This window comes from Metopolophium dirhodum, chromosome 2 (genome assembly GCF_019925205.1).
Source record: "Metopolophium dirhodum isolate CAU chromosome 2, ASM1992520v1, whole genome shotgun sequence".
NCBI lineage: Eukaryota > Metazoa > Arthropoda > Insecta > Hemiptera > Aphididae > Metopolophium > Metopolophium dirhodum.
The window spans coordinates 41,120,766-41,144,561 of NC_083561.1; the positions used below are offsets into that span (position 1 = coordinate 41,120,766).

The 23,796-nt window shown below is 29.7% G+C and overlaps 4 protein-coding genes across 4 annotated transcripts; 3 read left to right on the forward strand and 1 right to left on the reverse strand.

The window, feature by feature from the left end:
- Positions 1 to 2,914: 2,914 nt before the first annotated feature.
- LOC132939224 (multifunctional methyltransferase subunit TRM112-like protein) lies at positions 2,915 to 4,295 on the forward strand. The gene is made up of 4 exons (XM_061006293.1): positions 2,915 to 3,277; positions 3,362 to 3,463; positions 3,576 to 3,668; positions 4,062 to 4,295. Exons 1-4 carry the CDS (start codon positions 3,200 to 3,202, stop codon positions 4,143 to 4,145), a joined length of 357 nt encoding a protein of 118 aa, XP_060862276.1. The 5' UTR covers positions 2,915 to 3,199; the 3' UTR covers positions 4,146 to 4,295.
- Positions 4,296 to 6,469: 2,174 nt separating this feature from the next.
- On the forward strand, positions 6,470 to 9,584 carry LOC132938045 (armadillo repeat-containing protein 8-like). Its single transcript, XM_061004711.1, has 3 exons — positions 6,470 to 6,956; positions 7,399 to 8,277; positions 8,343 to 9,584. Exons 1-3 carry the CDS (start codon positions 6,774 to 6,776, stop codon positions 9,276 to 9,278), a joined length of 1,998 nt encoding a protein of 665 aa, XP_060860694.1. The 5' UTR covers positions 6,470 to 6,773; the 3' UTR covers positions 9,279 to 9,584.
- Positions 9,585 to 9,946: 362 nt separating this feature from the next.
- Positions 9,947 to 15,378, reverse strand: LOC132938046 (actin-related protein 3). The gene is made up of 8 exons (XM_061004712.1): positions 15,151 to 15,378; positions 14,842 to 15,022; positions 14,610 to 14,766; positions 14,260 to 14,417; positions 10,682 to 10,999; positions 10,410 to 10,628; positions 10,269 to 10,352; positions 9,947 to 10,187 (listed from the first exon to the last, which is right to left on the reverse strand). Exons 1-8 carry the CDS (start codon positions 15,192 to 15,194, stop codon positions 10,092 to 10,094), a joined length of 1,257 nt encoding a protein of 418 aa, XP_060860695.1. The 5' UTR covers positions 15,195 to 15,378; the 3' UTR covers positions 9,947 to 10,091.
- A 637-nt stretch (positions 15,379 to 16,015) lies between these two features.
- On the forward strand, positions 16,016 to 23,104 carry LOC132938044 (muskelin). The gene is given in 17 exon segments (XM_061004710.1): positions 16,016 to 16,380; positions 17,499 to 17,568; positions 17,652 to 17,794; positions 17,880 to 18,081; positions 18,146 to 18,338; positions 18,396 to 18,470; positions 18,473 to 18,642; positions 18,716 to 18,829; positions 18,897 to 19,063; positions 19,137 to 19,156; positions 19,159 to 19,325; positions 19,879 to 20,073; positions 20,152 to 20,231; positions 21,144 to 21,255; positions 21,362 to 21,501; positions 21,565 to 21,667; positions 21,945 to 23,104. Coding segments are annotated over 17 exon segments (2,208 nt in total). The 5' UTR covers positions 16,016 to 16,288; the 3' UTR covers positions 22,110 to 23,104.
- Positions 23,105 to 23,796: the final 692 nt, after the last annotated feature.

Here is a 23,796-nt window from a genome sequence, read left to right on the forward strand (position 1 = left end):
GCACTGTTTCTAGATAAGTGCGTCGAACGATGCGTTAGTAAGTTTATTTCACGCAATTATTGTATAATAATCTTATCAGTTACAATAATAAAATATACAAAGTGAAAATTGTAATTTTGAAATAAAATAAAATGTCTTCCATGAAATTGTTTTTGTAGAATAGTCTATAATTGTTGCATAGATCCCTGCATACCCTTTTCCATGAACGCAGGGGCGGGACAAAAAATAGTATGTGTGGCTCGCGTGGGAAGGCCATTTCAGTCTTGGGCGAAATGCGGCACTCGCCTACGGCTCGTTAGGTTAGCACACGACGCCCGCGACTGAAATGGCTCATTTCCCGCCCTTGCCACACAATATACTATTTTGTCACGCCTGCGCCGAAAGTTTAGTTTTCGATGACGGTTGAAGCGTTGGAAAGCGATGTTTTTCCGTCCAGCGGGCGGTAAAGTGGAATTCCCCAAAAGTACCGGGCGGTAAAATGGAAATCCCCAAGAGTACTGAGCTCAGATATCACGGGTATTCTCTGAACAAACAGACACTAAAATCTATACTGAGGTCCTCATAAGACATTAACTTTTGGTTGCATCTTATATTCATATTATAACCTCCTTGTATGACGCGTAAACATTTTTCTTTCATGAAATAATTGTTTTCGTATAATAATTTGGTTGATGCATAGATCCCCCTGCATAATGCATTACCTTTGCTTTGATTACATTTTTTTGCTCTCGTTTTATTTTAATATAATAATATTATTATTTACTACTGAAATCTATACCACGGTCCTTACCAAAACATAAGCTTTTAGTTACATCTTATATTCATATTATAATAACCTCCGTGCATGACGCTTAAAATAAATAAAACCAAATCGTTTCTTTCGTGAAATACTGTTTTCGTAGAATAGTCTGGTTGTTGCATATAGATCCTAGCCTGAATTACATTTGCCGTGATGGCGCGATCAATGAACGCAGAGGCGTGACAAAAAATAGTATGTGTGGCGCGTGCGGGAAGGCAATTTCAGTCGCCCGCGACTGAAATAGCTCACTTCCCGCCCTTGCCACACAATATACTATTACGACTTATTCTTGTACCTAACAAATGTACAAACAATTTTTTATCCTAATCGGTCGAGCCGTTACGGAGGAGTTCGTACACTAACACTGTGACACGAGATTTATATATAGGTGGTATATTAGATGATTAAAAACTCAACAATTTTACATTATTGACCATAGACTTATAAGTTCCCCACGGCTCCGTGTTCTGAAAATGATCTGAACCCTCCCAATGACAAATTCCTAAACACCCCACCGGACCTTACTATATGACAATTGACAAAATAAGACAAATATAGGTTAGGACTTGTTACATTGGTGCAACTAGCCACCCACGGGTCTGTTTCATTCAAATATTATGTAAAGCCCCTCCAAGTAAAAAACTGAAATTGTGCCTATGATTATAGCTCAGATCATACATAGTGTTGATACAATGATTCACCGTGCGTCGTGACCTATGAACTAATACAATATAGGTTTATATGTCTATTATGACCGTGACGCAGTGGCCAGTGGCATAGCCAGGATTATGATTGGGAGGGGGGGGGAAGTCAAGTATAAATATAAACTACAAGTTTTTTACAGTTTTCGTATATAAATAATACATTTATTAGTAAAAAAGGGCAATTTGGTAGTCACCTAACTTCGCCATTGCTGTAGCCCGTAATGACGTAATGTGACCGTATAAATTATAGTAATAATGCAATACTATACTATTTACTATATAGTAGGCGTGGACTGATAAAAAAGGGCACGGGATGCTACACAATTTAAAGGACAAATAACAAAAACTGTCGGGGCACATTTAAAACATATAGATTATTTATACATTTTATTTTGTTTTAAAAAAATATTAAAAATTGAATATACCTACGTTAAAAACGTACATAATAAGTACCAAGTTACAACAAACTTTCAATATTAATTTATTAATTAATTAATTAATTAATCAAAACCGTAAGTTGGTAATGATCTGCTGTTCATTAGGTGTCTTGAGTCTTTAAATATATCATAAATAATACTAGATAAATATAAGGCAAATATATTTTAGGGCAAGGGATGCTGTAGCTTTCCAGCATCCCAGCCAGTCCGCGCCTGAGTAGTATGAACTATAAACCTATTATATGATAATACTACGACAGGGTCGTACGACTTGCGAGTGCCGAGTTCGCTTGAGACCACGAATTAAGATATAACTATATAAGTTTAAAGTATATAAATAGATATAACTATTTTAATTCGTAGTTGCGAGAGATCACGGCATGGCCATCGATAATCGATGGACGTAAAATTATTCTACGACACGTTATTTTATTATGCTTCATAACACGGGACTGGTAATAAATGATCCGCGGTGAAAACCGGAAAAGTTGCATATCACAATAATTGTTCTCATGCGGACGCAGGTGGGCGAAATACAGAATATTACCGAGTCTACCCACAACCGACACACGTCATGACAAAAGATTTTTGTTGCAAAATTAAATAAAAAAATTTAAAATAATTGATCACAGTCGCCACGGAATAAAACTCTAAATTTTCAATTTATATATTATTTTCATAGACCTAAAACTAATGGACAGCGCTTAGAGAGAGAGTCTCGTCAGGGGTACGATCAGAGTAAAAGAGAACGTGGGGTAAATATAGTATTAGTTTCATACGTCAATGATTGAATCCGTATTGAATTCGTATGAATCCTTTCTCTTTTTTCTCTTTTCGTTCTTTCTTCTTTCTTTCTCTTATGATATGATTCCCGTGCATTGACGGCAGGGCGGAGTGTAATGCGCTGTCCATTAGTTTATAGGTCTATGATTATTTCTAAATATAGTTTTTTCAATTTTTCCTTTATATTAGATAACAAACAGTTTATGGGTACCGCGGTGACCGAGCACACCCCAATCGGCTTCGTAGTTCGTACCTATTCCCTATTGCCGCGGTTTTTGTGACTTGTTCAGTGTTCATTTAGTTGTTTGTTTCAATTTTCTGTCATATTCTCGTATAGTCACTTCGTGTCTACTTGCATTTGGCCATTATCAATTCTCTGAGATTTCATGTGGGCTATCCGACTGTTGATTGCCGATCGATAATAATCAATCATTCGTTTTGTCTACGCTCTAAAGTCTTCCACGCGAATATCAACCATGAAACTGTTGACGCACAATATGCTGTCATCCAAAAGTCTGGAAGGAGTCATAATAGGATATCCGCTTCGCATTGATGTGAGTGATTTTGTTGTTGTTTTTAATTTAATGCTGTCGTCTCCTTATTTTAATATTGCGTGTACTATACATTATTTTCGGCAGGCGAAAGACATCAGGATATCCCATTATCCGTTCAACAAGGAGTTTGTGAAGAAAATGATACCGAAACTCAATTGGAAAGTTTTTGTTAACGCAGCTAAGCAAGTATGATCATCACTCGTCGGGTTGTTTCAGCGTTGTTACGCAAGCAGTTTACATTAATGATATCATGATATTAGTGGTTTATACGAGATGTTGTTTTTGTTTTCTATTCCAGATTGGCCAAGGAAAAGACCTGTCTGAGAAGATAGTTGATGGCTTTGAAAACGATGAAGAATATCTCAAAAAAGTTCACCATCTACTCATGGAAGTAAGTCGGGGCTAATGTATTAAATACTAAAATATAATCATCATTATTCTAATATACTAAGACGCTTTATAGTTATAGTACGATTTTGTTTCAACGATTGGCCTTATCTAATATAGTAACTTGTCATTTGTATTGAACATTTTTCAAATTGTTTCTGTTCTGAAGTATGGATTCACTTTTAAAAATTATTAATCATTATTAATAAATTATAAATTATATTATTCCAAATTGAATTTCATATATTATATTAATATATAATAACCAATCTTGATGTCACAATCCAATAATACATTTTCTGTATATCTACCTGTTTATTTCATTTAAAGTAATTTATTTAATATTTTACTATTTTATAATGATGGATATTCTTACAATTGTATTTATTTTATTTAGGTAGATGTTATAAATGGTAAACTGATATGTCCAGCAACAGACAGAGTGTTCCCAATATCAGGTGGTGTACCTAACTTACTGTAAAGTTAGAATTAAGTATTAATAAACATTACATTTAATGGTTTCTTTTATGTTAACATTTTACATAATGTTTTTTTATAATTTAATAAGAAAATGTATTTAACCTGATCTACAATTATGTATCGTTAATTAAAATTAAATTACTTTGTACCAGTTGTGTAGTTGTAGTTACTTGTGTATGGTATACTGGTATGTTGGTATAAATACAATTGTTCTTATTAATATGTTCTTATTAAAACCCTTTATCCAAGAACTACTATTCAATATGAATACGTAAGTATATTTAAAATCAAGTCAAGAACTTATAGATCATTGAAGAAGACACAACACATATTATATTTTAAGTCAGACATCCAATTTGGAAAACTATGTTTTAATGTTTTATTGTAAAGAACAAATGGTTAACATTTACATTTCTTAATAAAAAACAATTAGGTAGCTAATACAAGACAAAAAGAGTTGTCCACTTGTCCATATTGTAGGTAATATGTAAGCAATATAATAGTGCACTGACATTCTCTTAATATCGGCGTCCGGCACTGCCATAGACACTACTCCATTAAAATTTCAGTAGGGGGGTTTAGTAACTAGTATTTCAATATATTTGTACAATATTGCAATAGTGATAAATGTTTATTACGAAGTACTTAATATTATCTTAGTTACAGCTACCATAGGCGGATTTATGGTTTTTATTTGTTATTTCTATAAAATAAACTATACTAGTACAATAGTACCTATACATAATAATATTTATATAATTAAATAAGTACATAAATATGGTTTACCAGTTCAAAAAAAAAGTCATGAGGGGTTTACAACACCTAAATCCCCGTCCATAAATACGCCACTGGCACTGTAGGTACTATAATATATTATTAACTGCCTAGTGCCTAATGACTCAATGTCTTGATTAAATAAATCAATTTATAATTATAAGTTATAACACAATATACTATGTAATTTCGAGGAAATCGATTTTGGTGTAACTCTAAAACAAATGACCGTATATACATTAAATTTTCACTGGTTGCTTATATTAGCATTTACTATAGGTAAGTACACGATAAAATATGGACATTTTAAGTTTCCAATTTTTTTAGTTTTTTTTCTGTAAATGTCAATAATATTTTATTTGTTCGCTAAAAAAGCTTGAAAATGTAATAATACAATTTAATACAAGGCTATCATATATTGTTACAATGCCGTTTGAAAAACATATTAAAAATCCTTAGTAACAGTTTTTTTTATTATTTGAAGTTCATATTTTTACAATATTGGATATTTACTCGATTTCTCATGTAGCGATTTTGTTGTAATTCAAAAACAAATAACTGTAGATACATAACAATTTCACCGAATGTTTATATTTTCATTTTCTATACACCATAAGACTTTACAAATATTATGACTCGTTTTGAGCTATTTACAGACGTTTTCATTTTTTGAATAATTATCTAAAACTAAGACCTATAATTAGAGAGCCTTTATATTATAAGTTAGCCTTTATATATGCATCATCTAGGCTATGATACCTACGATAAAAATACCTATAATAGTGCATTATAAAAAAATATTACCTATTTAAAATAACTGCAGTTATCGTATTCGTACTCTTACTACAACTGTCACACCTACTGCACTATTCTTTATTATATTATATCAGTAACCGTATGGCGTATACTTTTCACAACTTGTTACTATGTCACAAATCACAATGTAATAATATTAATAGTAATAAGATAATATTTTATTTTATTATATCGCGCTATACCGCCTATGATCTGTATTTAGGTGTTTATGTAATATATATAATATGTATAATCTATTGCCGATGGTCGATGCCATGATTGGTAAAAATCAAAAATTATCGTGTTTTTTTATCTAACCTTATTATTATTCTATATTGTAGAATTGTAATATATAACTGATTTATAATAGTAAACTTAATCCTAATTTTATTTACAGTTTTCCACGCCAAACTAACGTATATTAGATATAATATGAGAATATTAAATTTTATAATTTTAATAAAGTATTTTTCACACAAAACTGGCATATTATACAGAGTGGTTTTAGGAGTTTTATTTCAAATGTTCCAAACTTCCAAATTGTTCCATATTTCATTAGTTTTAACTGTTTTAAGACATTTTTTCCGTTCCCAATTATATCATGTTATTATTAGATATTACCACTCGTATGTAGACCACGATTATAAATAATAAGTTTACGGTTGTTGTTACCGCAAATTGAGTTATAACCACAATCTCGATAGATAATAACTGTATGTTTAGATAACAAAATAAAAAGGAAAATAAAAGCTGTTATCGTCTTTAGTCTATACCTATTTAGTATTAATTCTATTATTCTGCGTCTCTGCGAGAATGCGAGATCCGTGAACTTTACCAATTTTCATATTACCTTTATTATTATCAAAGCGATTTGTTTTCGGTGCCATCGATTTGTTTTCGATACGTGATTCGTAATTTTTCGTCCTCGTACCCAGCTTGCTGCTCTCAGACCATCGATGGTGGTCCCATTCCCGACGATACATTGACGATTGCCGCTCTGACTAAACGCAAAGACAGACGACAGCAATAATAATAAATTATTATCGTTGGTATTGTTATTATGGTCCCGCATCCGATATTCGTGATGAACGCTGAGACGTCTCGTTACTACATCGACAACCTGTACACGCAAGACAACGCGAAATGCTATCAGGCTCTCAACTTCGTCAAGAACTCCATCATGGGTAGCAACAGGCAGAAGGGTATGGTCATCGCCAACGGCATACTCCCCCGGCTCTTGCAGGTGATTCATTTTGTCCCGGTCGTTCGCAAATTGTCGGTCAGGATTATTTGGCCGACTATCTGCGATAATTAAACAGTCATAAATACACTACCATGGACGTGTTAGTGCCAAAAATAAACCTAGAACGGCTAGAACTACGACTACCTATCTGATAATTTCTGTTAATATTATATTTCTGTAGGCTCATCAATTTTGAAGTATAACATTTTACCCTTAAAATAAGTTTTCCATCAGTAGACCCGATATGTTACAGTATAAACATTAATATTATTATTGTACTATATTATGTGTTTTTCATTCTTATTCTTGCAAGACACAATATTATATATATATTATAAAATTACTTATTGCCTTTTTCCAGTACATTTTATAAAAGATAAAAATACCTAAGAGAGACATATTTCCTTGATATAATCATTTAATAATTTAAATTGTTTTTTAGGTGTTACCTGACCAAACAAAAACACCGGATATCCGTCTGGAAACTGTAGTCATACTTGGCTCATTAGCCAAAGGATCTGAAGAACAAGTTAAGTCACTGGTAGATGCCAATGTTGTGACTTATATATTCAACGCTTTCCTTATGGACGATGAACCAAAGTTTACAGAAGCGTGTCTTCGTTGCATATGTACCATTCTTCAATTTCCATTTTCTGATTATTCTGTAGTGTTTAGTGATGCAGCAATTATAAGAAAGCTGATTAAAACTATTGAAGAGTCTATTAGCAACAGTATTTGTGCCATGTCTATACTATCTTATTCTTGTCGTACCACAGCTCATCAAAATACACTATGGGAAGAAGGAATCGGTTTTATTTTGGCTAATCTACTGAACACTGAACTGGATGATTTGTCCATTGCCACATTGAAATGCTTTGCTCGTGTTTGCCAAGATAACCCAATGATTTCTGCAGCTCTGGAAGAAACTGAATATAATGGCAAGACAATGCCAGAAATGTTGGACTCAATGCGAGGTGGTGACCGACCAACTAGTATGCGTTTAGCTGCATCAAAATGCATTACGTGCCTTTATAGAGCTGGAGCATTAGAAGTAAATGATTCTAAAGTAATGTTTGGAGCATTGCCAACTCTTGTGCGTTTATGTCAGAACGACCAAAAATGGGAACATCGCGTAGAAGCAGCTGAAATTTTAGCTGTACTCATTGAGGATGATGCTGAACTTCAGTCGTTAGCTAGCATATCAAATCACCTGTTACAAACACTAGCAGAGTTTGTGAATTATCCAGCACATCCCTTAGGAGAATATGGTGGCACTTATGGAGAACATAGATCTAAAGAAATGAAGCAAGCTGCTTTCAAAGTAAAATTAAATCATAATTTTTTTCTAATTATTTATTACATATTTGATAATTGTGTGTGTTTTAGGTATTTGCATCTCTTGGGGCAAATGATGAAGAAATTCGTAAGCGAATAATTGAAACTGACAATTTAATTGATCACATTGTTTTAGGCTTGAAAGATCCTAGCCCTAAAGTGCAATTAGCTGCTGTCCGATGCTTACATTCTTTGTCACGGTCTGTTCAGCAACTACGTACAACTTTTCAAGATCATTCTGTTTGGAAACCTTTAATGACATTATTAGAAGGTGCTTCGGATGAAATTCTGAGTGTTACTTCGTCTACACTATGTAATCTTTTATTAGAATTTTCACCATCAAAAGAACCCATTTTAGAGTCTGGAGCTATAGAATTATTTTGTAGTTTAACCAAACGAGATGATCATTCATTGAGACTTAATGGAATATGGGCGTTAATGAACATGGCTTTCCAAGCAGAACAAAAAATTAAATCACAAATCCTAAGTACTTTGGGAACTGACCAAATATTCAATTTGTTGTCTGATTCTCATATCAACATTCTAATGAAAACATTAGGGCTGTTAAGAAATTTGCTTTCAACAAAACCCCACATTGATTATATTATGAACCTCTGTGGTGGTGATATAATACAGGCTGTTATGATGATTCTCGAAGGTGATAACTTGCCCGAGGTAAAAGAACAAGCATTGTGTATTCTAGCCAACATTGCTGACGGTGACATTGCCAAAGATTACATAATGAGAAACAACGAAATCCTGAAAAAAATTCAAGAATACATGACAAATTGTAATGCAAAATTACAAGCTGCAGCAATATTTTGTGTATCAAATCTTGTGTGGAAAGAAGATAGTGGTGCTGCCGACAGACAAGCAAAGTTAAAGGAAATGGGTATTTTTAAACTGTTGCAGCAATTGATAACAACATCAGATTCACTATTATTTGACAAAGTAAAAACTGCATTGACCCAGTTTTCTGACTCTTGACAAATCAGCTGTTACAATTTACCGCCTTCTGTTGGTGTGTAAGTAAAATTTTTATTTATCCATCCTTTCATTAAAAACAAAACCTATAACAATTTATTGTAATCTTGTTCCGTATGATACAAATTATAAATTATAAAAGGCAATGTTATCATACACATTTGTAAAAATTTTCTTTTAATTCTTATAAATCTATTGTATAATTTTTTTTTTATATTTATTCATTATTATATTATTTGTTAATTATTTTAATTTAGGTGATAAATATTTTGTTTTCATCATAATATGATTAAACCAAGTATAATTTAATATTTGTACTATTATTTTTCTTGCCCAGTAAAATATACAAAGTTTTCATTAGATTGAGATGATTTTTGTATCTAATAAAGTGTTTATGAAACATCATTGAAATGTAAGGTTATGAAAAGACAAACTATAAATTAATAATATCCATAATTTATTTCAACAAAGGAATCGTTATTTGGAAGAGAAATTTTTACATGTACATGAATATCCAATATTAAATTCTGTATGCACATTTTATCCTAAATTCCATAAATTGACAATATTGTAGCCTATATTATGATCGTTGTAAATAACAATACAAAAAAATACAAAATTAGTATCGAGCACCGATATTAAATTACTGAGTGAACATAAATTGAAAATAATTATAAGTAAATTATTATAATTTTTTTATTTGTAATAAGTAAAAAAAATTATATGTATATATATAAATATATAAATAAATAATAATTAATAATATATGATTTTTTTTATAAATTTAAAATATTGTGACCCAGTCATGAAGAAAGGCTACATCATTGTCCCAAAAACGGGATTATGTCGACATATGCTCGGCCCATATTCTTCGTAATCTTTTTTCGAATGGCACACTGTATAGAACTCAGGCTAAAAAATAAATTAAAAAATATCCAATATATTGTGTTAATGAAACATTAATTGAAAAAGATAATACAAATTTGTACTTACTGAAGAAGCTAACATACTACCACCAAACCAAACAGCATATCTTTGCATATTGTGAGTATACACTTGAACATCAATAGGTTTTGGCTAAACAAAAGGATATTATAAGCAATTTTTATAAATTACTGTTTTGGTAAAATTTACTTTTAAATTATCTCCAGCTATTGTTTCACTACGTTTCAATCTAGCATCAACTACACGTTTGATGTCCCTCTGAAGACGTCTACCAAAGTCTTTAAACATAGTTGAACCTCCAGATAGAACAATATTATCATATAATGGACGACGCACATCAATTGGACAATTTTGAATAACTGTGTCAACCATTTCGGATATAGGAGTGGTAAAATCAGGATTTGAAAACTATAAAATAACAGAATTATTATTCCTTATTATAAAAGACGAGGAATACATACTTCAGGGTGGAAGAAAATTTCCGGTCCCAAGAACCGTTCATATCCAACATCTACAGAAAATGGTTGCTTAGTCACACTGTTAATTCCATCATATTTTCTTAACCATTTTGATGGTTCTGAATCATACTTGGCAAATTCTTTAGCAATATCTGGACATATATAGGAGTAACGCTCTTTAATTGCTTTAGCTGTCTCTAAACTTTGTTCTGGTGGAATACCAATTTCTCTTTCTCTCAACAATGACTGAATAAAATATGTTATATTACGACCAGCTATTGGTATGTGTTTGATGCAACTACCAATTACGTAGCCTTCAGCCTGAAATAATAGATAAAAATAAAAATATTAATTAAGAATCAAATTTTATACAAATATCATATTGCTCAGAAAAAGTATACGATTATAAATTTGACCGGAACCAGTCTTACATTATCCATATAAATATTTAATCTATTATGCTGATGCATTGGGGTAGCCGGGTAGGGAACAATCAGTTTTAGTTTCCACGCACTTATAATATCTCAGCACAGAAAATAATATAAGAAATATTTTTTTTTATATAAAATTGTGAGTAAATTTTTTTCTTGACTTGTTTTATATTAAACTTGCTGAATTAGCCGGTGTTTCCCGGAAAAAATTGTAATCATTCAACTCATTTGGGTGTAACAACGCAATGTATTTTTAAGGGTAAATGATTTTATATTATAATGCATAGCCATCCCGACCGGTGTTGTCCATGAGATTCACGTGTGATTATGCGAGTAGTATATTATCAAGTAGGCAATCTATCTGCAGTAGATAGAGGACCCTGTGTGGTTTGTTCATAAGTGTATAATTCAACTCTTAAGGATCAAAGTTATACCAAGTTTGTGGTTTTTACTCAATTGAACCTCCTAAGGCAGATTAATACAATCAATTAATACAAAATCCTAACCAAATGTAACCGTACTAAAATGAGATGAATAAAAAAAACTAAACCTTTGTATGTATAGATAAAGAACAAAAATAAGAAAAATGCAAAAATTGGTCCTCCAAAACCGTAGTTTGATCTTGAGACATTCTGTACTAAAATACATTGAAGTGCCACTGCGCCAACATGCATTAAAAGTTATTATATTTATTAAAACCAATAGCAACTATTTACAAACATTTCCATCGTAAATCTCAAAGTGCACTAAAAAGTCAATGCACACTTTAATTTAAGATGTCTATACTGTATCCAGAATAAGAACACGCCAGATTTATGTAACAAAACTGGTTTTGCCCGTGGCCGCCTGGTGCGTTATTATTCTGGATAGATTATAGTTGCCACTCAAACTGCTACTATAAATCCTACAATGTAGAATGTTTTGAAAAATATGCAACCAAAATCAATGCATTTATTCTAAAGATTGTAACTTATTTGAAACATAGATATTTTTATTTCATAATAATCAATAGTACGTAACGGCCCAAGGTTTGTACAAAAAACTAAAACATAAATCACAATTATATGCATCACTTAAGATTTATCTTAAAATGGTTTTTTATTGAAATAGAAATAAAAATTGACTTTGCAAACTTGTGATGATCTGTCCTAACTTGAATTAATCTCGCACTGCAAATGATGATCTTGCTGCCGCAAATATGAAAACAACATTCATTTTTCATATACCAAAAACTACTACAAATGCATTGGCAAAAATGCCATACAACTGATCTGCAAAAATAGTTATAGGGGGACACCATATTTGTCAAGGGGAGGGCAAAATATTTTCCTTTTTATATTTTTTGTCTCACTATCCTATATTAGTTGACATGTTTTCTTTCATATAGATGAGGAATGTAAAAATATTTATGAATTATGCGTAGATGACTGTTAAAACTTAATCTTACAGCATTAATTTCAACTAATTGTAATATAGTTTTAAATAATCAAATACATTTTTTTTTATAAATAAAATGATATCGTTGATTTTATAATTTTAGGTAATTTATAAAATTTAATATTTCTTGCTTATTCAGTCATTGATACCACAAACTTGAAAAGTTTAAGAAGACACCACACCTGCATGTGTTGTCTCCGTATTTCAAACGCTTAACATACCAAATTTACGCTCAGATATTCAAGTTTTATGCCGTAAGCTTAAAAATTAGAGTGAATCAACCTATTGTGAAACTTGATGGTAAGAACATTATCTTTTTGTTGGAAGTTTTTTTACAATAATTCGGTTTTTAAGTGAGTTATGAGCATTTTTAATTTACATTTATTATACACGCTATCCCACTTAAAAACTGAATTATCGTAAAAAAAACTTCCAACAAAACACAGATAATGCTCTTACCATCAAGTTTCATAATAGGTCGATTCACTCTAATTTTTAAGCTAACAGCATAAAACTTGAATTTCTGAGCGTAAACTTGGTATGTTACGCGTTTGTAAGACGGAGACAACACATACGAGTGTGGCGTCCTCTTACACTATTGTAGGTATGCCATCTATGAACATTTAATTGTATTATCAAAAAAGTAAAAACTTGGTTGACACTACAGTATATACTTATATTTCAACCAAGGTCCCACCACTACATCTCATAATCTATAAAAACAATGTTCTTAGTTCTGACGTTCATAAATGAGTATAATAAAATCACACAGTAAAAAAAAAAAAAATGTTTTTATTTTTAATTTAAAAAAAGTTTATTTTGCGATATTTTATATTACAACGGTAATGATTGAGGTTGGGATTGAAATGCACTTTGCATCGTTTTTCAAATCTAGCTACGCGATACTCTTTTTAAAACATACCTACATTGAATTTTTTGACGATTTAAAATTTAAGGTCATTTTTTGCATTCAAAGATTTTTGGAGGATTTTGAATTTTATATAAATTTAAAATTTTGTTTGAATTTTGCACATGTTTTTACATAATTTTATAATGAATATTAAATTAAATAATTAGTCCCAATGATAAATTTTGACTGTAAAACTTTTATACAATCATTTAAAAGTTTAAAATGTATATTATAATTTATACCGAATTTATTTTAAAATTTATATCTTTAATTTATAATTTAGTGCACTATTTAAAATTGTTATGGCATTTTTAAGTTTTTTTAGAACATTAAAATCATCAATAATAATTATAATAATCAACCCAGAAAAAGCCAAGGGAGGCAACTGGCCCTACTTGCCCCCCCCCCCCCCTGTAGACGCCCTTGGAATCCGTGGTACAGCATATTTAGATAGCCTTTAAGTTCTGAGCACCTTCATGCTATAAACTATTACATTTGAACTTGTGTTATATTTCAATTAACAACTATTTTATTTCAACTAAAGGAAATTGTCTAAATTAATTCAATCACTCAACAATACAACCCAATATCTGGATAGCTGGCAGAACAGCACGCTACAAAATAAAATGTGTTATTATATTATATTTTACTTTTCAGTTTAATAAAACAAAGTAAATGAAACTTTGATAAAATTATTAAAGAAAAAATAAATAATAACTACTTAAAATGTATAACAAATATAAAAGACATAATAAAGTATGATAAATTGTATTGCAATAATCAAAAATAGTGTGAATACTTACTACTGGAATTATATGGGTTACACCATCACCGCTATCCACTACAAGACCCGTCAGTATACGTTCATGAAGAGGCCGTGATTTCCACGAAGCAGACAATGCCAATACAGCTTGTACAGCAATATAAAGACCAGGAACATTGAATGTTTCAAACATTATTTCTAGAAATAAAAATTGTAGTTACAATCGGTATTTACCTACTCGGGTATTTATTATTATTTAATTAAGTATTATTTGTTATAATATAGAGAAACATTTTAAATTCTTTAATAGCCAACTTGATAACTATTTCATCATAAAATATAATAACACTACAGTAGATAACTAATTGTTCTACTTCATATTTTACTTACCAGCAGTATATTCACGGTTTTCTGGTGTATTTAATGGTGGTTCGGTTAGTAAAAAATGATGATCTTCAGGCTCAGCTCTTAAATATTTAAAAATACAGTGTTCTAAAAACCTTTCCATCAAATCCCAGTCTTCGACCAAACCATGCCTCACTGGGTACTACACAGTTTAATTAAATCAGTTAACATTTTGTTTTTTTCTTTACAGAGCAACATTAAAACTGTAGTTAAGTACTTTAATGGAATAGCCCTTGGCATCAAATGCCTCATCTCCTATGTAGAAATCCAAATCTTCCACGCCCTTTGTAAGCCGTCGAACCGTCTGATCACCAATCTTGGCCGACTCCTTGATGGCAATCGCGGATGGTATTATCATCTGCGGCTCTTTGTTGGGAGCAAATCCCAACTTTGTATACCTGTACATCGGTCATAATTAGGAACTAGTAGTTGTCAAGTATGAGTGAGGGTGGCGATTCGCCCAGTGTATTTAAACAGAATGACATAATAATATTATGGCCTGGGGGATGGGCCAACCGGTACTCACCCAGTCCCCACATCGATGACGCATGGTGGAAGTCTGCCTAGCATATCGTCGAACTGAATAACTCGGTCAGACAGTTACCTCGGAATAAGAAAAGAATCGGATAAACGAAATTAAATAATCACAAACAAAATATGAACGGGTCGTAAATCGTTATGATTCTATTTGATTATTTTCACTACTACAGAATCTGATTAAGTCCAACACTAATCATTATTCATTATTCTTTATCAACATTATCCGGTCGAACCCGATGAACGACGTGAATAATATTTTTACTGATAAAAGCTGTTAGTACCATGAAAATGTATTGTGTTCTATGGTTGGTACCAGAGATACCACGATTATAGATAGTACCACCCACGGACTATTATATTATATTATATTATATCTTACTATCTTAGTCCGTCGTGGTACCACCCACAGACCTAAAAACTATCTTGGCCTCAGAACAATAAATAATTATAGCCATCAATAAATTATTACAGACACGAATTAAGATATTTTAATAAGTGATTACAGAATAGTACCACCATGGCTAAATATATATATTTAGCCGTGAGTAGTAAGTACCACCATGTCCACGATCAAAGATAGCTGTTGACACGGTCCACGATTTAAGATATCATTATGTTACATTAGTCCGTGGCCGTGGCTATGTCCAATTCTAAGGTACAATTATATAGTTAATTAAATATCTATCACTCAAGGTGGATTTACCTTGTTACCATATTTGTAAATTGCTTAGATCATGTACAAATTTTGTATGATCGTGGAAGAGTAAATAGTAAAATGGACTATTATCCACGCGAAAATAAGCGAAATACGATAAAGATGAATCGTTATCATAAAAACGATAAGATAGTTAATCAATTTTTATTTATTATTTAATATTTTTGGAATTTGGACACTTCGATGGAATAGGGAATTACCATTTTAGACACTTAACTGTCTATTATTAATGTATAACTAATATAAAAATATAATGTTATAATATATGATAGAATATTATGTTGGCATAACGGTCGTCTACTCATCTCAAACTGTCCAACTCTCGAACCTCGATTAGTGTTCCCGGATAAAAACAATTTGCAGATATTCCGAATTTGTCTAATCCACCGTCGTCATTTGTGTTCAGAAAATGGACGAACCTTCTACCAGTTCCGATTTGTGCAAGAAATTGTCGTATTCCATACATTCTTATTCGAGTTACTTGCCGACTTACGTACCAGAGTAAGGACAGCTTACTTTATAACATTAATTCTTTATTATTGTACAACCATTAAACAATACACTAATTTCTAAAGGTATCGTTTTTCATTACATATCTATTTGTGTATTCATCAGAAAAAATTAATTTAGATATTTGTTTCAACTAGGAAACACGATTATGTTTTCACTGAACTCAACACCATTTAACTAAATATTGTAGAAAATAATGTAAATTAGGTAGCTAACAATGATTGTATAGAAGTTACAAAAAAATTGGCAGAAAATTGGTCATATTAAATATGATATGAATACTAAATTTTTTTGTATAATTTATTGATAACTGTTTTAAATTCAGAAAATTTAATTAAATCAATTGATTGTTAAACTGTTCAAAAATATTTTTTATGAATTTGGAACACTAATATATTTTTTAATTCCTAAGTACCTTATTAAATTTCATTAAGTAACTATTTTTTTATGTATGTATTGATTGTTTATTTTACCTATGATGTATATAATAACTATGATAAGGTTATTATTAGTAGGTACAACAAACAATTAGGTACATCATAGTGGTAACTCTCATAATGCACTATATAGTTACTCTTAAATTGTTATAATATTTAATTTATTCTATATATTATAGAATTAATTAACCATGGCAATTAAAATTACTAATTTGAATTATTTTAAATTAGTCATGTAGTATATGATATTCTAGTAAATAAAAATGTTTACTTATGTCATTATTATTTAAATACCTAACTAAAAACAAAACGAAAAACAATCCATCTAAAATACATAATTATTAATTTATATCTTTTAATATTTAATATTTATTTATTAATTATTATTGTACTTAGATCAAAGATTTGATGGATAAGATCCATGTAATTATTATATTGTATTACATGTCACAACCTTAAAAAAATATTAATCTTGGTACTGATCCAATATTCTTACCATGCATAAATCCCTTAAGCTTATATACAATTTACAGCTCTATATAAATATATCTATTATATTTATAGAATTTTATATTTTATTGTAAAAAACTGATATTTTAATTTTATTAAATTATAAATCTAATTTTACTAGTTTATATTCAATTAAAATTTGATGTGTTTGTATGTTCACAGAAATATTTTACATGATAATCAGGAAGATCAAAGTTCTAGATGGTCTTCGATGTCTAATAGTCCACCTCAAGTACAATTAATAATATTATATATCATATATGCTTTAGGTGTATTTTATTATTTTACTTAATATAATTATATATTAAATTACAGTATTTAATTTTGAAGCTACAAAATACTTCCATTGTAAAGTACATAAAATTTGGCAAATATGAACGACCGCATGTATGCAATTTAAAAAGATTTAAAGTTTACGGTGGACTAGGAGAAGATACAAAAATTGAATTGCTCTATAGGTATAAACAATTATTATGATTTCTTTATATTATACATTTGTATCTTATTATACTTTAAATACTTTTCTTATTGTTTTTAATTTAGTGGCCTCAACAACAATAGTGACTTAGAAGTATTTAACTTACGTCACACTCTTGATAATAATTCAATGATACCTGTAAGATATATCAGATTAGAACCTCTTGAATCCTGGGGTTCAAATTTCAATTATAGTCTTTGGTATGTCGAGCTACTTGGCATTGATGATTCTCATATTATATCCAGTGAAATCGCTAGATTCTATCAAGTATAATCTATAACTATAAAGTTATTTGTTATTAAATTGTTATAAAATATGATGTTATTATTAGCTTCGAGAAGAAACATTAATTCGTCTATGTCTCAAACATTTTCGTCAAAAACACTATGACCTAGCTGCCAATGTTCTCTTACAGAGTTCTCATATAACATTAGAACATCCTTTCTTATCACAACTATATGATACAATAGTAACACAGGGAAATTATGAGATGGCTGAGACTTCAATGGATCAAGCAATAAATGGTTTGTTCTTCAAATATTTAAAGCCTTATCATCTAAATCAATTTTTTTTTTTTTTAGATGGCTTTTTAGAAGGTTTTATGAAAAGTCAAAGTTTCAAACCTATTTGGAATTTAGTTAAAGAACACGATAATTCAGTAAAAGAAGGCCATGTATGCGAGGAGGTCATCAAATGTGTATTGATTCAGCCGATGGAATGATATATCTGCTTGGCGGATGGGATGGACATAAGGATTTGTCCGATTTATGGTGCTTTACTATCGCCACTAGTACATGGCGTTGTATATCAATCAATGTAGAAGAACACGTAAAGTTATTTATTTTATATCAGTTAAAAATTATATGTAAAATTATTGAATCAATAAATATCTTTTAAATAGGGTGGACCAAGTCCACGATCATGTCATAAGATATGTATTGACATGGAAAGGAAGCAAATTTTTGTTTTAGGAAGATTTTATGAAGTTCAATCATTTATTGGTGATTATCCTCAGGTAGCATTGACCTTTTATTATTAATATCATATCTATTATTTTTATTAAAGTTTTCTTTTTTTTTAAGAGTGATTTTTATGTCTATGACATTGAACAAAGTCAATGGACTCTAATATGTGCTGACACAAATATAATGGGTGGACCCAAATTATTGTTTGATCACCAAATGGTTATGGATTCTATATCATCGACTATTTATGTATTTGGTGGTAGGGTGGTAGCGTCTTCTACTAGGTTTGAGCTAATTATAAAACTTAAAAATAACATTTTAAAGAAAAAAAGTTAGTATTTGTTTTATTTATTTTAGATGCAGTTCTGATGAAACTCATAAAACAATCCAGATTTTTCGGGTTTTTACAAATATCATGTTCCAACCAATACATGGACATGTATTTTACCGGACACATTCCACGAAATCAAAGTCCAAGATGGACTTTTGACACATAACCCACAAACAGTAGCATCGCGTGGAGGACATTCTATATTATTACATTCAGTTTGTGTTTTTTTTGTTTATAATGATTATTATAAATTTTGATATAGAGCAGTGGTCTTCAACCTTTTTGGACTCGAGACCCACTTTTTTAGGCCTACATTTTTCGCGACCCACCGTAAGCTTTGTAGAAAAACAAAAAAAAAACTAAAATTGCGTGATGCTTTGTAGTAATACTAATATGATTGAATAAATAAACATTAAATTTTAATAGGCAGAATATTTAATTATTATTAATTAAAAATTATAGAATTCACACAAAAAAATATATTAAAAAAGAAATATGACACAAAAAACTTAATGTGATGTTTGTCCTTGACTGTTTTCACATAATATATTCCACCTGCTAGAATCATACCAGTATATGAAAAATATACTGTGATTTGATATCCATTATCCAATAGAATATAGATTATATAAACTGTATTTTTATTTATTTCATCTATTAAATTTATTTTAAAAAGAATTGCGACCCAATTTTAATGCTTACGCGACCTACCGGTTGAAGACCACGACTGATATAGAGCATACTCTAATAAGGTTGTTTTGTCATCAGAAAATGAGACGGATATATATATTTGGTGGTCAACGGCAAAGATGGGCGCAAAAATGTCCAGAATTCTTATGGTATGATATTGAAACAGGGGTAACACAATCAATGCCAATGCCATCAACTGTTGATAAGCCACCTATGGGGTATACACAGCGTGCTACAATCGACATGGATCATGATGAAATATATGTTTTATCTGTAAGTATAATTATTTCTTGATTATTATTTTTCTAATTATCTTATTGTAATAATATCTTTGTTACTTAATGAATGAAGAGTCTAAGTAAAGACAAGGATCGCAGAGAGGATAAAGTTCAAAATGCATTCTGGGTGTATTTTATCAAACAAAATAAATGGTAAACTTATAATATATTTTTATTTAATTCTATAGAATAATAACTAAGGGACTTTATCATATACTTATCAGCCGAGCTCGGAATTTAATACATCATTGACTAATTGTATATTGTGTAATTAAATAAATTTGTGTCAATTAGATTTCGAATAGGCAATTTCCTAAGCATATACACGAAGCTCTGAGCCCTGCTTATCTGTAAGGCCTGGATTTACAGAAAAATACGTAAACTATGCACATTGCACTTACATATGAATAATAAATAAATATGCAAATAAAATTCACTTGTGATTAATATATTAATATATATAATATACATTGATTTGTAGATACCGAATTTGGTTTATTTGTGTTCTGTGTATTAGATACTAATTACTAATTTTGTTTTAAAAGAAAATTAAAATATATATATATTAACAAAAATAATTAAATTTCAATTACTTTATCATTTATGAAACTTATATGCTTTTATTTAGAAATGTGAAGCATAAATTTTAACCAAATGTATAAAAATAGGAATTTGCATTTAACTTCGGGTCTTACATACATATCAGTCTTGTTAAAAATGTTTATATTTTATTTTAGATTCTTATATTATATAGTTTTGTTTATTGTTTTTTTATTACATTATTTAGAATTTTAAATTTTAATTCTAGGTAATTTAATTATAGAATTAAAAAATTAAATGAATATAGGTCACATTAAATAGAATTTATGTTATTAAACTCTGTCAATATTTAACACAAATTGACAAACACACAGTTTAACAAAAAAAAAAGTATTTGGACATCTTAAAAAAACATACTTTTACAAAACTGACCAATCTGTAGTGTAGTATTTAAAAATCATTTTAACAGTATCCATACCATTTATATTGCTTAAATAATAAAATGTGAGTTTGTAATTTTTATAGGATCTGTATCTACAAAAATCATAATTCTGATGAACAATATTGGAATAGAATGCAACACTTAGAACCATGTCCTCGTTTTGCGTACCAGTTGGTATATGATCAAAAGAATAAGGTTGATGCTTCTACTACTAATATTTACGGATTATATTTTTTCCAATTATTCTATAATCTGGATTATATTGAATTAACAAAAATTATGTTTTTATATTACACTTAAGACACACTATTTATTTGGTGGTAATCCTGGAAGACCTGATGCTCAAAATTTAAGACTAGATGATTTTTGGGAACTCAAAGTTTATAGATGTACTAACACAGAACTCAGCAGCCAGTGTAAACTGTTGATTCGGAAGTTCAAGTAAGTTATATGTTTATTTATATCTACAATAAATATCTTTAATATTATTATTATGATGTTTAGGTTTCAAGAAATTAAAAAAAAAGATAAAGTAGCTGCCATGCAATTTTTACAAACATCTGTATCAGAACTGATCGATCATTCCGACACGGAGCAAACTCGAGAAGTAAGTCAAGTATGCTACAAAACAAATCATCAAAAATGAAATGATTTCAGTTAAGATCATTTCTGTTTTATACTTTTATCCGAATGAATAGTCATACATTTGTTCATATTATCAGTTGATTGAAATACTAAAATTACTTACTATATTAAGTAATAATAAAATACCAATAAATATTTTTATTTTGTATCAGCGAACAAAAAATATTCCATGTAAAATTGTATACTTTTGATATTGGAATATAAACCATTTCAATTCCTATTAAACAAATGAAAAATAGTTTCAGGGAACTGCAGCTCTATTGTTTAAAGATGATAACCAAACTGGTGATTTCAGTGAGCAAATACACAAGTGGCGTTGTAGTTTGTTTGACAAATTATGTGAATTTTTTCCTAATTCAATGGTACAGCCCAAAGAAAGTTTAGTTGATTTGATTCCCTTATAACTAGACTATGACTGTTCAACATTTTTAGTTTTAATTTTACTTGTTTTGATTATTATATTATTAGTTCCTTCATTCTCGCGTTATTTTCTAATTTAAATTTGTAAAAATTATTGTTTTAATTGAAAATACGACTTATTTTCGTCATAATTCGTCTCATTATTAATATTATTTGACATTGAATTTAAAAATGAATGCTACTGCGTTTTTTTCAAAAATCAACTTGACATTAAAAGTATGTTAATTACCAAACTAATTGGTAATTTTTTAACATTTACGAGCAATAATAATACTTTAAATGATATTATTTAACTTGTATTATACTCTGAAACTTAATTTAAGTACTCACAAGGTGTACTTGGAGAATGTATATTAATTTATAGTGGTCTAATAATTTAGACTTTTGTAAATAGTTTTTTTAATTTCTACCCACTCCCTCCTACTCTACCCCTAGTATTAACTAGTCACTATTTGTATAATGTTCTATGTTGCAAATGGGTTCAATTTTCTAATAATCTAGACTTTTGTAAATGGTTTTTTCATTTCTACCTGCTCCTTCCTCCTCATCTACCCCTATTTTTAACTAGTCACTATTTGTATAATGTTGTATGTTGCAAATGGATTCAATTTTATATAAAATTAGTTGTAAGAGTTATCTATTTGATTTAATTTGGGCAATTATTGAATGTTAACTTAAATTAATATTTTTTTAAATTGTTATCTTAATTTAAAATATGTTAGATTAACCTATGTTCACTTTTTAATTTAATTTTTATATAAACTAGATTAAAATGAATACCAAAATAGTATGTATCAAGTCTTAATAGTTTTTAGCTTTATTAATGACAATTTTTTATATTTATATTATGATCTCTAAACACTGATTTTTACCACTAAAAATTATTTATTATTTATTTATTTATTATTTGCTTATAGTTAATAATGTTATGTTAATTTACTTGTAATTTTATAAAAATAAATCATTTTGATTTTGTAATTTTAAACTGTAATCACAATTTGTAATCGTAAAAAATAACTTTAGTATGGCCGTATGGGTATGCGTGAGTAAATATTAGCATTGATTATAAATACTAGTATTTGTAATCAATGATATTAGGTATTTATTGGTATATTGTCATTGTCAACAGGTCTGTACACTATATGTTGTACATGCCTTTGTCTATTATATATGATCAGATCTTGAAAAAAATCTTTAATGGGTGAATCACATCCAATTACCCTAAGTCCCCAACCAATACCCTAAAAAGTAAACAAGTAGTACTTATAAACCATTCATGAAAACCATTTTTTTCTTAGTTTGAATTGAAAGAACAAACACATGTATCTTGCTTTCAACACATTATTGTTTTGTTGGTATCGAAAATGAATACAGATTTTATTTTATCAATTATTTGAAAGTGGTAAAATATTGGGAAGTTAAGCTATGAAAAATATCTGCGCCTGCCCATATAACATAATATATTCATATTGACAACATCCTCGGTAGTATAGTAGTAAGCCTGATACGCTGATATAACTTTTGTTCTAGACTCTAGAACTTATTATTATACTTGAACAATTTTCACAAATTATAAAATTTAGGTAACTTGATATCATAATATTTTAATTTAATATTAGTACCTATATAGTTTTTAGTTTTTCATAGTCCCCATACAGCCATACCCAGGAC